The 15,786-nt window shown below is 35.1% G+C and overlaps 1 protein-coding gene across 4 annotated transcripts in view; it reads left to right on the forward strand.

The window, feature by feature from the left end:
* Positions 1-15,786, forward strand: part of Krit1 (KRIT1 ankyrin repeat containing) — a 72,265-nt gene that overhangs the window by 23,488 nt on the left and 32,991 nt on the right. For 3 of the 4 annotated variants that reach the window (XM_050129984.1, XM_050129982.1, XM_050129983.1), the window contains exons 12-16: positions 1,363-1,514; positions 6,656-6,822; positions 7,541-7,628; positions 8,263-8,469; positions 12,933-13,049. In XM_050129984.1, the coding sequence (XP_049985941.1) occupies positions 1,363-1,514; positions 6,656-6,822; positions 7,541-7,628; positions 8,263-8,469; positions 12,933-13,049 (731 nt within the window). The remainder of the gene's footprint in view (positions 1-1,362; positions 1,515-6,655; positions 6,823-7,540; positions 7,629-8,262; positions 8,470-12,932; positions 13,050-15,786) is intronic. The other variant, XM_050129985.1, reaches the window with a different exon arrangement.

Here is a 15,786-nt window from a genome sequence, read left to right on the forward strand (position 1 = left end):
CATCCAGCTACTGGCTCTTACCTCTTCCTCAGTCTGAAATGGCGATCCTGCCTCAAGGAATCTCAGAATGAGACTGTCTGGGAGCTGTCTCCTCCTGTCTTATATTCCCCTCTAGGGCTGGGGTTAAAGGCTTGCACCACTATTGCCCAAATTTCTGTGGCAAACTAGTGTGGCTACTGGGATTAAAGGTGTGTGTCACCACTGCCTGGTCTGTAAGACTGACCAGGGTGGCTGTTTTACTCTCATCTTCAGGAAAGCTTTATTTATTAAAATAGAAATGAAATATCTCTACAACTAGTAAACTTGAGTATAGCATTATTATTATTAAACTGCTGAAATGGGCAGGATTCCATCCCCTGTGTTTAGTCAAGCATTTAAAAGTTTACTACTGTGATAACCCAGTTAGTTAGAATGCTATGAACTGTAGAATTCATACAATTTGCCTTTATTTTCAGTGTTTCTCTCAAAGTGATTGAAATATTTATGTTTTCTGTCAAACCTTTTTATTTAAAATCACCTTAATGTCAATGTATATTTATCTTTCCAAATTTACTATAACTACTTAAAGAATTTAATTAAATGGATGGTGGTTATCTATGTTTAGCACCAAATCATACTGATTATTCTTAATTCAGTAAGCTATAATGGAATTAAGAATTTAATATATATTAATATATTTCATTTATGTTAACATATTTCATTTATGAAAAATTATCTGCAATTTTTTCCATTCTTATTTGTCAAGCCAGGACTTCCAAATACTAAGAGTCAAATGCTATACTACTGATTCACATCCCAAACACAAGAAATATTCTTTATTTTTATTTCGTTTTTGGAGATAGGATTTCATGTAACTCAGGCTGGTCACACTTGCTATTTAACTGAGGATAACTTTGAACTTGTGGTCTTCTCCTACCTCCCAAGTGCTGGGATTATAGTCTTGTGCCGTTATATCTCTCTCCCATTCTTTTTGGAGGGATGCTCAGCCTAGATATAGCTGGGAGGGCCTTGGTCCTGCTTCTTCACTCCACTTGGGAAGCCTCACCTTCTCTGAGGAGTGGATGGGGGGGTGGGGCGGGGTGAAGGTGGGGGAGTGGGAGAAGAGGAGGGAGAAGGCACTGGGAGAGGTATGTAAAATGAGAAAAGATTGTCTTTTAAAAAATAAATTTAATTAGAAATTATGTTCTTAAAAGCAGGCAATAATCCACAATTGGCTAGTAATAACTATTAAACACTGATTTCAATTTAGGTCTATAAACAGTCTAGTACTTAGGCACATATAGTTTAATGGAAGGTTTCTATGCATTGATATAAGGGATTTGTTTTTACAGTGTCATTTATAAAAGAAAAGCTCTTTTTCAGGCCTTCAGTTCAAGCCTTATCATAAACCCTTACAACAAGTTCGTGACTGGCCAGAAATACTTACTGAGTTGACTAATTTGGATCCACAAAGAGAAACACCACAGCTTTTTCTAAGAAGAGATGTGGGACTTCCTTTAGAAGTTGAGAAAAAGGTTTGCTTAGAAATCTTTAGTTATTTGAATACACAGATTCTATAGATCCCATTGCAGATAGTAGACGTAAAAACTGTACTGTTCCTGGACTAGGAGTGTTTCCTTCTTTTACCTTTTTTTAATCTTTGTATCACATCATAAGTGGGAGTTTCAGTTGGTCTGTATACAAACTTGGTGTTTTTCATTATTTTTGTTTTTGTTTTGTTTTTTCTTTTATTTCCATTACCTTAACAAATACATTTTTTCCTTGTAAAATAAAGAACTTAGCAACTAAAGAGATAGTTTATACAGAAATTAACTTTTTAAGACTGGGAATCAATTTTGTGAATTTCAAAGATGATGTAGGAAATAACAGGATTGGGAAAAAAAAAAAAAAACCCTACAAAGCCCTGGGTAAAGAATAGAATTTTTGCAAAATGGATTTAAGAATGTTATCCTAAGCAGTAAGAAAGCAACCATTCTTGACATAAGAACAGAATTTAAACTTGATCAGTCTTTTCCAAGCAAGTTTGTTTGAATTGAAGTACTGTAGATTTAGAGAAAATGAGATGTCAAGACAATAAATTGGCAAAGAAGAAACTTAAGAGAGCAAACTAGGTATATTAGCCTACTAGTATCTATAAAAACTTAAAAATAACTGCTAGGTCACATAATATTGTTAAAGAAAAATAAATTCAATTTATTATTATTATTAATAAATCCATAACTATTTGTATAAAAAGAATATTAACAGACAAGGTTGAGCAAGTGTCAGTTATGTCCGGAGTTTCTAAACATTTTTAGTTATATTATCTTGATATTATAAAGCCAAAGTATTGATACTATAAAGCAAAAGTAAATTTGTTCCTCTCAGATGAATATACTCTGAATTAGATAAAAATGTTTATGAAGTACAACAAACATTGATAGTGAACATGTGTTAGAATTATATTAATTGAATGAATTGGTGGTGGGGATGGTTATCTCAGTGATGCAGAAAAGACATTTGTAAAACGCAGTGCCATTTCAGGAGACTGGAACTTTGATCCTAAGATCAGGAACAAGGTAGAATGAGCGCTTTCACCACTGCAATGCAGCACTAGTGCGGAAATTCTACACATCATAGTTAGAAAAGAAAATGAAATAGATTTCCAGACTAGAAAGGAAAAAGAAAAACTGCTTATTTGCAAGTGATATGATCTTATGTATAGGAAATCCTTAATAATCCACTGGATAATTACCCAAACTAGTTAGTAAATTATTTTGGAAAAGTTACAGGGTACAAACTCAACACACAAAAATTACTTATATTTCTGTATACCAACAAACATAAAAACATTCAGAGCTGCAGGGAAAGTAGCTCTGAGTTCAGTCCCCAGGACCCATACAACAAGCTAGGCATGGAGGAACTTACTTATGATCCCAACTCTGGGGAGGAGAAACATGGATCCCTAGGACTTGCTGGCCAGCCAAGCTAGCCTAATAAGGAAGCCAAGGTCTTAGTGAAATACCCTGTCACAAAAATCAAGGTTGACACTTCCCATGGAATGACACCTGAGGTTGAACTCTGGCCTCCATTTACACGAACACACACACACACACACAGATGATGATGATGATGATGATGATGATGATGATGATGATGATGATGATGATGATGAATTTAATAGATTCTTTAACTGAATGACTCAAAAAATTGAAATACACAGAAATAATTCTAACACAGTCCAAGATTCATATGTAAAAAATATGTGCTGGCAAAATGGCACTGTGAGTATAGGTGCTTACTGCGAAGCCTGATATCTTGAGTTCAGTCTCCAGAAGCCATGCTGTGGTAGGTGAAACTTGACTTCTACATATTGTCCACATACACACATAATAAATAAATAAATATGAAGAAAAGGTTTCAATGAAAATACAAAACATCGCTGAAAAAAATAGTAAGACCTAAATAACTACAAAGATATCCATCCCATGTTCAATGACTGATATTTTATGTTTAGCTGGCAGCAAATTGACCTACATATTTGGTGATGTAAAGGAAAGTATGTCTATTCAAATAGTACAATCATGAAGAAAGAATAAAGTTTGGGGTATTCACACTTCAAACATGCTACAAAGCTGTAGTAACCAAACATTGTATATTAACATAAATTTGAACGTATACACACCAGAAAATTAGAAATGGAAGTCCAGAAACAGACCAATATATCTATGTCCCCGTGATTTATTGACAAGTATGACAAGTCTATGTGATGGAGAAAGTAGTTTCTAAGGTGACACTGGGATAGCTGTGTACACTTATAAGTACTTGGAAAATTGCTTAGAAAATTTTAACAGTTTTTTTTTTTAAATCTATGTATGTGCTTGGGAAATGAACCCATGTGAAAGAGAGGCACAATAGTGTATATGTGTAATCTCAGCTCTCCCATGATGTGATGGATGACAGAGAGAGACAGATAATCCCTGAGTGTTCACAGGTCAGACACCCTGGTGTATGCACTGGCAAACAACTAGAGACCCTGTGTCAAACAAGGTAGAAAACAGAGACCAACTCTTCAAGTTGTTCTCTGACCTCACGTTCTTGTCTGCACTCATGAACATAGACACACAGAATGTGGGTCAGGACTATGTATGCATTGACATTTGATGAAGTAATTCTACTTGTAGGTATATACTTGAAAGGGCTGAAAACAGGAACCGGGACAATTAACTGATATCATTTAGTGCGTGTTATTCATAATTTAAAAGTTGGAAGCAACCTAAGTGTTGAGTAATGAGGGGGACAAGAAAATGCAATAAATATATACATAATATGCAATGATTAAAAGAAATTAATTTGCAATATATGATACATGAGTGAGCCTTGAAAACATTCTAAATTAATAAGCAAGACCAAAGGATAAATGCTATATTATTACATTTATGTTAATTAAAGCATATAAATTTGTAAAACCAGAAAACACATTAGAAACTACTAAAGTCCTTATGTTGGGGCTATCAGGAGGTTTCTTTTGTTGTGTTTTATTTGATTGGGTTCTGGGGATTGGACCTGACTTCTCTTGCCAGCTAAACATTAGCACTGCTGATGAACTACATCCAGTCAGACATTCATTTTTCAGAGGTTCTGTTCGAGTAGTGTAAAGTCCTTGGCAATAGTGATGAGGGCATACCATAATACTGAGAATATAATTAATGGCATTAGATTTTATACTTACGAATGATTAAAATAGCAAGTTTTATGGTGTATATATTACTGCAATTTAAAAAATGTATTAGATTTTTAAAAACTGTAAGTAAAGCTGGGCAGTGGTAGTGCACTCCTTTATTCCCAATACTCAGAAGGCAGAAGCAGGTGGAGCTCTGTAAGTTTGAGGTCAACCTAGTCTACAGAGCAAGTTCCAGGACAGGCTTCAAAACTACACAGAGAAACCCTGTCTCAGAAAACAAAAAACAAACAAAAAAGCTAAGTAATCTAAGTCTATCTTCTTGACTCGTGATACTTTAAAAAGTCATCTGGGAGAGAAAAGGAGGAATAAAAACATAGATATTAAATTTTGTGGTTAGAAAAGTAAATTCATAAAAGGAAACAAGGTTTTACCAAATTCTTAAGTCAGAATGTCATATGCTGCAGTATCTTTGTCCTTTCATTCATAGAACTGAGAAGTTTCTAACTGCACTCTGAAAAACGGGGGAATTGCATGGATTGGTTGGCATCATAATTTTAGGATGAAACAGCCTGATTTTATTAGAAGGTTGTAGTCATTGATTAAAACTCATTTAATACACTACTGAAAATTCTGTGTTACTGTTTACTCAAACCCTTCAAATCTCCTAAGTTGTTAGTGTGAGAACACTCATTCAGCTTTTCCCCCAACATCTTAATTGAAGAAATTAAAAAACAAAGGGTAAATTATAAAAATATTATAATTAACACTGTGGTTTATTTGTTGGATCTTCTGATAGCTAACATTTTGCCACATTTACTTCGTCTCTATTTTTTATTAATCTATTTTTATGTGTATAGTGTTTTGTCTGCACGTGTGTCTCTGTACTACCTGTGTGCCTGATACCTGCTTGTGCCAGAAGAGGGCACAAAACTGAGGACATGACATAGAAAACAATGGCATTTTAACTGAAAATTAAGTTTCCGTGATAATATCTAATGTCCAAATTAGCATTTTCCCCAGTTGTTGAAGTTCTTTATAAGCACTCACCTGCAGGATCTAGTCCATGTTCATGCTTTCTTTTTGACTCTTATTGGTACCTTTAAATTAGAATAATCTTCCTGTCATCATGTTTCTAAAGAAAATTTTGTTTCTCTGTTTTTTAAGCAGAGTATTATAAGCTAAAAAATGTTTCATTTGGTTTATCAAATCATTCTACTTGGTATTTGGAAATACTCAGATACTATAATTGTTATTATTTCCAAGTAGAAATATAATGTATGTATAGGATAGCTTTGCTAATATTTATTTATCCTATTAGATAAGTTGTTTAAAATGTAAAAAAATAGTATGCTCTTCCTTTAATATATTTGAAAGTATAAAATTAAAAAGTGTTTGCCTTAAACGAAGCTTATTTCACCTATGTTTGTCATTCTAGGGATAGATGCATATTGTCTTTCAGGTTCACTACTGTATTTTATGAAGCATATATAATAGGAAAATGTTTTTTATGTAAACATTTAGATAAACTGTGCTATAAATTATTAACAGTATATACCATGATCATATTTATAGACTAGCAAATTACATATAATCTATGACCACTGTCTGCCTGCTGCCTCTTCTCATGCAGCCTGAAGGGTTAAGAAATTTTGTAGAATATCAGTAGTTTACTATATCATATTGTCAAAATTCATGGAGTTCAAATTTTCATATATATTTAAGAGTTGTGCGTTTATGTTATAATGCAGTATTTACAACAAATTACATGATTCATAAAGCTTAAAATATTATTGTTTGATCTTAGAAACAAAGCCTGCCAACTCCTGCTCTAGAGTAGTAATATATATATGTATTATCATACATATATAATATAATATCATGTATATCTATAGCTTAATATATATAGCTATAGTTTATTATATTGAATAAGGAAAAGTATATTTTTAAGTAAATTATATGTTATTAATCAGATTATACATTTTTCCCTTTAAGATTGAAGACCCACTAGCTATTCTTATTCTCTTTGATGAAGCCAGATACAATTTACTGAAGGGATTTTATACAGCTCCTGATGCTAAACTGATAACACTGGCAAGTCTGCTGTTACAAATAGTTTATGGGAATTATGAGAGTAAGAAACACAAACAAGGTTTCTTAAAGTAAGTATTTGATACAGTGCATGATTTATAATATGCTCAAGATTCTCTTTAGCTAACACAATTTTAATATTACTGCAAAGTATTTATACATTGCTGGCCAGGCATGGTGGCACCTACTCATAACCAGTGAACCTGAGACCGAAGGGTCATGATCAGACCAGCCTGAACTGCATAGTAAGACACTGTCTCAGAACAGACATACTGTTTATACATTGGTTTAGAATTAAATAATACAAAACATTGAATAAAAGAAAAAAACTATAAAACATGAGTTGCTGTTTTGGTTAGTAAAGCAGTTTTGAGTTTTTCTTATGTTTGCTCTATTTGATAAAATTTAGCTTTATAGTTTTGATGTATAATTTTTTACTTTGTGTTTAGATAAGTTGGCTAAAAATTTGACTTAATAAAAAATATAATGAGTCAGATAATTAAGAATCCCACCATAGAAAATAGTTTGAGAGAAACAGATTTTAGCACAGATTTAGTCTAAAGTTTTTATACTACGATCTTTCAGTTTTTGAAAATATTTTCAATAAAAAAATTTTATATTGAAAAAGAAAACATTTCTCTAAATTGATAATATTAAGATTGTGGAGCATTTTTAAAATCATATTCAGCTTAAAATTTCTATTATTTAATGCCATTTGTGACAGAGGATTATTGTACTTTAGCTACTAAAGATGACTTATTTAAAGGATGTTGACATGTATACTTCCAGCGAAGAAAATTTGAAATCTATTGTACCTATTACTAAACTGAAAAGTAAAGCGCCTCACTGGATAAATCGAATACTCCATGAGTACAAGGTAAGCTGCTCCAGAAATGGAAAAAACTGTAGGCCATTTTTATTAGTGTTATAATGTTTATTAGTGTTATAATGTTTATTAGTGTTATAATGTTTATTAGTGTTATAATGTTTAAATAGCAGAATTAAAAGTGAATTTTCTGGTTCACAATGCCTAAAACTGAAACTAAAAAGATGTATTTATTTATAGAAATATAAGATCTTTTATTGAATACTTTATATATGCTGAATTTTGTGGTAAAGACATGAGGTAAAGCTGAAATAATACAGTGTCCTTGCCTGTAAAGTGCTTACCTTCTGTTAGCATAGACAGCACTTGATCTCAGTTTATTTCTTTTTAATATTAAGGCTGCAAGAGAAAAAAATCCACTTGAGATAATATACCATAACTTTATTCTTGTTTGGAGACAACGTTGATTTTAGAAATAACTAGTTAACCTCTTTGCATTATAAAAGATCACATCTCAGCCAGGCCGTGGTGGTGCACTTGGGAGGCAGAGACAGGTGGATCTCTGTGAGTTTGAGGCCAGCCTGGTCTACAGAGTGAGTTCCAGGGCAGGCTCCAAAGCTACAGAGAAACCCTGTCTCAAAAAACTAAAAAAATCACATCTCTTTTTATTCTACTTTGTTTTCAGAATCTTAGCATGAGTGAGGGTGTCAGTAAGGAAATGCATCACTTGCAGCGCATGTTTCTACAGAACTGCTGGGAAATCCCCACGTATGGAGCAGCTTTTTTCACAGGACAGATATTTACAAAGGCAAGCCCAAGCAATCATAAAGTCATCCCTGTGTATGTAGGAGTGAATATAAAAGGACTGCATCTCCTCAACATGGAAACTAAGGTAGGTCTTAGGCTGTTTTTAGTAGTCACATCGTGTATTATCTGAAATAGTGCCATCCTCCGTGAAGAATCTAGAAATGGCATATAGATACACTCTATGCATACACTTTTGCATTTGTAAATCTTTTGTCCATACAGTAGAATAAGTAGTATTTTTGGTGAATGACAAATTTATATGTTACATTTTTATAAAAAGGGTGCTAAACTTTATGTAATGTTCTAATTAATATTTGTGTAAAAATTATAGGAATTGAATATTTTTACATAAATACAAATTGCATGTATATTTCTATATGAGAATTTTGTTTTTGTTTTTTAAAACAGGGTTTCACTATATAGCTCTGGATGTCCTGGAACTAACTATTTAGACCAGGCCTTAAACTCAGAGATTTGTCTGCTTCAGCCAAGTGAGGAGATTAAAAGCATGCACTACTATATCTGGCTCATATATATTTCCTATATATTTCTAAAAAAAAAAAAAAAGTTCATTGATAATTTTGGAGACAGGAGCCAGATATTGCAAACTCAAATCAAGAGAGACTTTTCCTTATGTATCTGTCTTAGTTCTGGCTGCTATTACAAACTACCATAGACTGGAGGCTTATAAACAATAGGCACTTATTTCTGGACACTTCTAAAAGCTCAGAGTCTGAGATTAGGGCACCAGCATGGGCAGATTCTGGTGAGGGTCCTCTTCTAAGTTATAAGCTGCTGCTAACTTATTTTATTCTCATACTAATCCAAGCATAGTGGCACATATCTATAATCCTGCACCTGAGGGTGAAGTAGGAAGGTCATGACTCTGAAGCTAGCCTATCCTAGAATATGATTAAAAGGAGGTGAGGTAGGAGGACTCCAGACTTAAGAAAGGAAAGGCGTTTATAACAATTAAAAGTGAAGATTAGTTTCAGGAAGCTCTTCAGGGAATGAGGTTTAGTGTGGAAGGGACTATGGCTACCATTAGAATAACTGCTTTTTACAGAGTTTTTCATTTGTTTTGTTCTTATTTTTTATTTTAATTATGTCCAAAATTAAACATAATCATATGTCGTGCAGTATGTACTTGTGTGTGCAGTTGCCCACAGAGGCTGCAGGTGTCAGATCATCCTCGAGCTGGTGGTGTAGGCGTTGTGAGCCGCCAGTGTGGGTGCTGGAAATCAAACTCAAGTTTCAGTAAGAAATGTGAGTGTTCTTAGCTGCTGAGCCATCTCTTCAAGCCCAATACAGAAATTCTTGACACTATGTTGTTCCTTATTCTAATCAAAGTGATTAGAATATAAGAGATAAGCTTGACAGTTATTTTTAACATATTCAACACATTTAGGTTGGATGAACATCTTTCTAATTTATGATAGTAAGCTGGTAAAAATTTTTCCCTAATTTATTTAGATTTGTCAAGGCTAGATCATTTTTCAAGGGTTTAGAAATTTCATAACTTTTTATTCTCGTTTTTGTCTCTTATTATGGACTTTCTTCTTTTTTATGTTTTATATTATGTGTATGGGTGTTTTACCTGTGTGTAAGTCTGTGCATCTCATGTGTGCCTGGTGCTCTCAGAGGTCAGAAGAGAGTGCTGGATCCCTGAACAAGAATTACAGTTGTGATATGAGCTGCCTTAGGGATGCTGGGGGATAGAACCTGGGTCCTCTGCAAGTGCAACCAGCACTCATAACTACTGAGACCTCTCTCCAGCACTGGAGTGCTACTGACTGCAGAATTATGCAGTGAGAATTCAGCACATATGTCAGGGTCAACTCATCAGAGATGCCTATCTCATGGAGGCCTATCTCATGCACCTCATTTAGCAAGGCGATGAGGACTGTTGTCACCAGAGATACACATCTCATCAATCTTATCTGTAAGCTGGTAAGAAATACTGCCTTCAGAATGTGTTAAACCGTTCCATTGCAGAATCCTAGTGTTCAGGGCTCTTTGTCTCACATTACAGCTTGGGGATTTTTCCCACAACATTGCAGTGTGTTAATAGTTTACTGAGCATAATTTTTGGCAAGAAAGTAATCACAGTCAATACCCTTATTCTTTCAACCAAGTCTTCGTATAAATTTAGGAGTCTGTCCTCCTACAATTATCTCCTTTGGAAGCCAGTTGGTTAGTGTTAGTGCCCAGGCAAAGAGACCTTCACAGATGCCCAAGGATTACAGCATGTCTAAAGTTATTGAATCATAGCTCAGAGAGACAGAGGACAAGAGTGTCTTGGATTTACTGTGCCAACAGATGGGAGAGCACTGCCCTAAGACTGACTTACATGCTCCTTTTTTTTAAACAGAAAAGGGTGAGATGTCCGGAGTGTTTATCACAAGCTGTTGCAGGGCATGACACAATTACAGCTTACTCTGAAAACTGTTGCTTTTTTCTGAAATTTCACTCTTGCAATAACAACTATGATATCTCCCTGTTATCATGCACTTTCATACAATGTGTACATTTACTCTTGTGATTGTATCTCAATCTTATGGACACACGTATGCGTGAATGGTCAAATAGATGACTTTTCATTTAGCTATATAGTTTTGATTTATAGAATATATACTAGGACATGTTTCATAGCTAGATCTATTGTCCACGAGGGCTACAAACACCTAAAAGCCTACCTTGCTAGCTACACACAATTAGTTCACAAGTTCAACTAGACTAAAGGCTTTTTTCAAAAAGGAAACTTTACAGCTTACACAAGGTCATAGTCACAGATGTCCAACCAAGGTTACTGAGAAAGCATGCCAATTCCTCACTTGCCAGTCTACTAACAATGGATCTGTCATTGGGCACTGTGCACACACACCACCCTGGTCTGGTCAAGGCTTTGCTCCTATGGCCTTGGACCTTTGTGTTGCCATGGTAAGCAGCTCATCTCCTTATCACTTCAAGGCTCCTACACGAGAAGAGTTTTTAGGATCGAAGAAGAAGCTTGGAGAAGTTAGAAGTAGAATAGGATTTAGAATAGAAATAAAAAGTGAACACTTGGAATGAAGAGCATTAGCCTGTCCGTGTGTTATCATAGAACTCCTGAGAAGCATTTCATCTTTGGGACCCAGGGTAAGGCCTGGAGCAGGTCTCATAGCCCTTACTTATCTTCTATAAATTATCATTTATCTGAATTTATAGCCAACCTTATGGACAACAGTATTTTATTATGCTGTTTACCTGTGGGAGGATATAGAGAATAACTACAAGCATAGGGCTGAAAAACAAACATAGATTTTTATACTTGACATGGAATTTGATTTCTTGGAGTTCCTTACAGCTTGCTCTTGGATCATTGCTTATTTCTGTTAAAACTGGTTTACTTATACCAGGTAGGCTACTGCTATGTAGTTTGTGGCTACTTTTCTATTTCTGTGAACTGACTTTGCTTAAAAGAAATGAAAAATGGGCAGAGCAGTGAGTGAAGGCAAGTGGACCCCTGGAGCTCACTGCCGTACAGTCTAACCAAGCTTCCAGGTTCAGTGAGCAGACCTATTTTGAAAGATAATGTGGAAAGAGACTGAGAAAGCCATTCAGCATTGACTTCTGGGCTTCATGTGCTTGCACAAGTACACACACCAGAGGACTGTGTGGACCTGGCTCTTCGTATTTTGGGGGCCTTCAGAATTCTTTCCTCACTGGATATTGTCCTATATATACATGGTATATATAGGCTCATGAGAACATCATATCATACTTCATAAGTCCAAGTACTACATATCAACAAAGTAAACATTTAGACATAATAAAAAATCAAATGGCTACTTAAATATAGCATTTCGTAGGAAAGCATGACAGTAGCTTACCCTAACATTGTTTCTTAAATAGTTCTATTAAATTTATGAAAATTATATTTCTACTGTTTTTTTATTTCTACAATAAATATTAACACATCAGTGTACTTACTTTCAGTGGAATAAAATTGCTGAAGTCATCTGTTAATCCCACTATATAAATTTCAGATTTAAAAGTACTGTATGTATATATTCATTAAAGGTTTAGAACACATTAAAGAAGTTACTATTAACCTGCATGAAGTAAAAGCTTATCCTTCTGTGTTCAAACTCACTGAGAATGAGCATCTGTTAAAATGTTTGTTAGTCTGATACAAATATTGTCATTGTTCATTGTGTCCCAGGAGTCTGCCTTCTGGGTTCTGTGCTTCACTCTGTGTGAGGTTAGTGCGGGTGCTATAAAGAGACCTTAAAAAGAATGTTCAAAACAATTACATTTAATAACTAGATAATTACATATCCTAAGTGAAGATACATGTTGCATTTATTGTTTAGGGTGTTTGCAGGCATTTTGAGATAGGGTTTCGTGTGACTGGTCTCCAGCTGACTGCTAGCCAAGGATAGCCCTGAATTTCTGATCTTCATCTTCCACCTTCCGAGTACTGGGATTTATAGGTGTGTGCCACCATTACTGATCAATGTTACTTTTAGCTCTATTTTAGCATAATAATTTCTAATTCTGTTGCAGGCTTTACTCATCAGTCTTAAGTATTGTTGCTTTACATGGCAACTGGGAGATGCTGGGACTTGTTTTCAAATCCATAGTATGGAGAATAAGATGAGCTTTATAGTGCACACAAAACAGGCAAGTACTGATAAATTAGTTTGGACTTACGATGATAGACTACAGTTTTACTAAAAGTCTTTTTTTTAATTGTTAATTCATTTACCTTCCCTGGAAACCTTTAGTATTAGATGAAATTTAATATTTAAGATCAAGAAAAAATAAAATTCCTTTCCTAACTAAAGGAGCCAAAAACTTGGCAGATTAATTTATCTCTGTTTTAGAGCAGTTAAATGCTTCCTTATGCCATTTGTTTTTCTTCATTCTGATTACTTGTTCCCTCTGTTTTTAAAGTTCTTCCCTTTTCTTGACCAGTATACTATCTGAACCAGTCAATGTTTTGTGAGGCATTTCTTAACTACCTTCAGAATCCTAAGTAAATTTATCTTCTATACCCTATTTCTTTTTTAAATATGTTGTTAGTCGAAGTAGGATTACATCACTTTTCCTCCTCCCTTTTCTCCTTCCAGCCTCTCCTAGATACTCTCCCTCCAACAGCTCCCACTCCCCCACTACCTCTCAAGTCGAGAGCTTCTTTTTCTTTTATTATTACTGCTGCATGTATGTGTGCACACACATGCACATGTGTACACAAATATATAAATACAACCTGCCAGAGCCATTTTTATTTTTGTGTGTTTATGGTTTCTGGCCTAACCACTCTGCATTAAACACCCAAAGAGGGGCTCATTTCTGGGAGAGTCTTAATTCTTCTTTCAGTAATCATTACTTGACTGTAGTTCTTGTCTAGGGGTGAGAGAGACCCTTTACAATTTTTCCTCCCATAGTAACATGTTCATTGATATTGCCATTGTCCAGGTCTTACTTACACAGCTGTTTCTAGGAGAGACTGTTTGACAGTAGATTTTAGGAGTCTGATGTTCTGACTCTTACAGTCTTTGCACCCTCTCTTCTCCAATGTTCTCTGATCCATAGATGTAGGAGCTGGGGTGTACATGTGTTTGTTGATACTAGATTTCCCATATTCCATTGATCTCTGCGTTGTATCAGTTATGGTTTTCTATGATGGTCTATATTTCCATCTATGAGAAAGGCTTCTTTTTCTTCTTTTTAAGACAGAGTTTTTCTTTGTAGTCTAGGAGATCCTGGAATTCACACTGTAGACAGACCATGCTGGCCTCAAACTCAGAGACTCACTGGGATTAAAGGTGTGCACCAGTACCTCCCGGCTAAGGAGAGAGGTGGTAGTTATACTTTTGTGTGGGTATAAGGAGAGGTTTAGAATGTAGTGAGGAATCATGCTGCTCTAACGAAGTGGTGATAGACTCAGTTCTAAGGACCATGATGTCACTAGCCAAGGGTACTATCTAGGTTTCTAGTACCAGGCCTGATTTCCCTCTTGAGCCTTAAGTCTGACTAGACAGTTGTTGATTACCACTGACATGTAAATGCCACTTAACTGTTACTTTATGTATATCTCGCCATGCTGGTCATTGCTGTGGCTCCTAGGTGTTGCAGCTGGGTAGGACTGCTTAATCAGTTCCAGTTCTTTCCCTTGGCAGCTTGCATCGTGTTTTCTGGAATTATGAAAGCTAAGCCACAGCACAAGGGCTTTCAGGTCAGATCCAGTTCAAATTATCCAAGTCCTTTGTCCTAACTGTGTAGTGTCTTCATCAGGAGGGGACCTCCTTGAGCCTCAACCCAGAGAGATAACCAGGAGCTACATTAGTAGTACAATAACTACATCATGGTTTGGGGAGCCATGTGGACTCCCTGACCAACCATTTGAAGGAGATTTCTCATTACTAATGTGTATATATACACATGCACGTGTGTTGTGTATAACTTTAGATACATATAAAATAATACCTTGAGGCTTTATCATACAACCACGGTGTTGTCTCTTGCCCTCTGCTTCTGTGTTGTCCTCCCTCCTTCCTTCTTTATCTCTTCTGGTTAGTTTTATCTTTCTGGAAGTTTATTTTGTTGGATATTAGAATAGCAGTGCCAGCTTGCTTCTTGATCCCATTTGCTTGAAATACTTTTTCTATCCTTTTACTTTAAGGTAGTCTCTATCTTTAATGCTAAATGAGTTCTAGACAGCACATAGATAACTTTTGTTTCTTTATCCATTCAACTTCTCTGTGTCTTTTGATTGGTAAGTTTAAGCCATTAATATTTAAAATTATTATTGAAAGGTATACATAGATTGCAGTCATTTTGATTTTTTTTTTTTTGCTGGTTTGTGTTCTTGCAGATTTTTTTCTTCTTTTTTTTCTTTGTAGGGTAGCTTGACTGTATTCCTCTCTTTAGCTCAAAGCTGCTTTGCTTAGAATATTCTGTTTTGTGTTTTGTTGTTGGATGTGAATTTTTTTAGGCCGTTTGGATCATAGAAAGTTGTTCCTTCTCTAACTATGGCAGTTACTGGTTACAGTAGTTTAATTTTGCAGTTGTAGTCTTTTGGAACTAGGATTGCTTGGTTTTAGGTCCTTCTGACTTTCGTAGTTTCCATTGAGAAATCAGGTGTTATTCCAGGTTTCCTGTATTTGTAACTTGGAGGGTTTTGTTTTTCTCTTGCAGCTTTCAATATATTTTCTTTTTTTGTGGATTCTTGGTGTTTTACCTGTGATATGCCTTTTCTGGTCTTGTCTCTGTGTTTCTTTTATCTCTACAAGTGTGTCTTTAGTTTGGGCAAGTTTTCTTTTATCATCTTTTTTTTTTTTAATTTATTTATTTATTTATTAAACATTTCTGTCTCTTCCCCACCGCTGCCTCCCCTTTCCCCCCCCCCCCCCCC

This window comes from Alexandromys fortis, unplaced genomic scaffold, assembly GCF_014885135.2.
Source record: "Alexandromys fortis isolate MF-2015 unplaced genomic scaffold, M_Fortis_MF-2015_v1.1 scaffold_310, whole genome shotgun sequence".
Taxonomy (NCBI): Eukaryota; Metazoa; Chordata; class Mammalia; order Rodentia; family Cricetidae; genus Alexandromys; species Alexandromys fortis.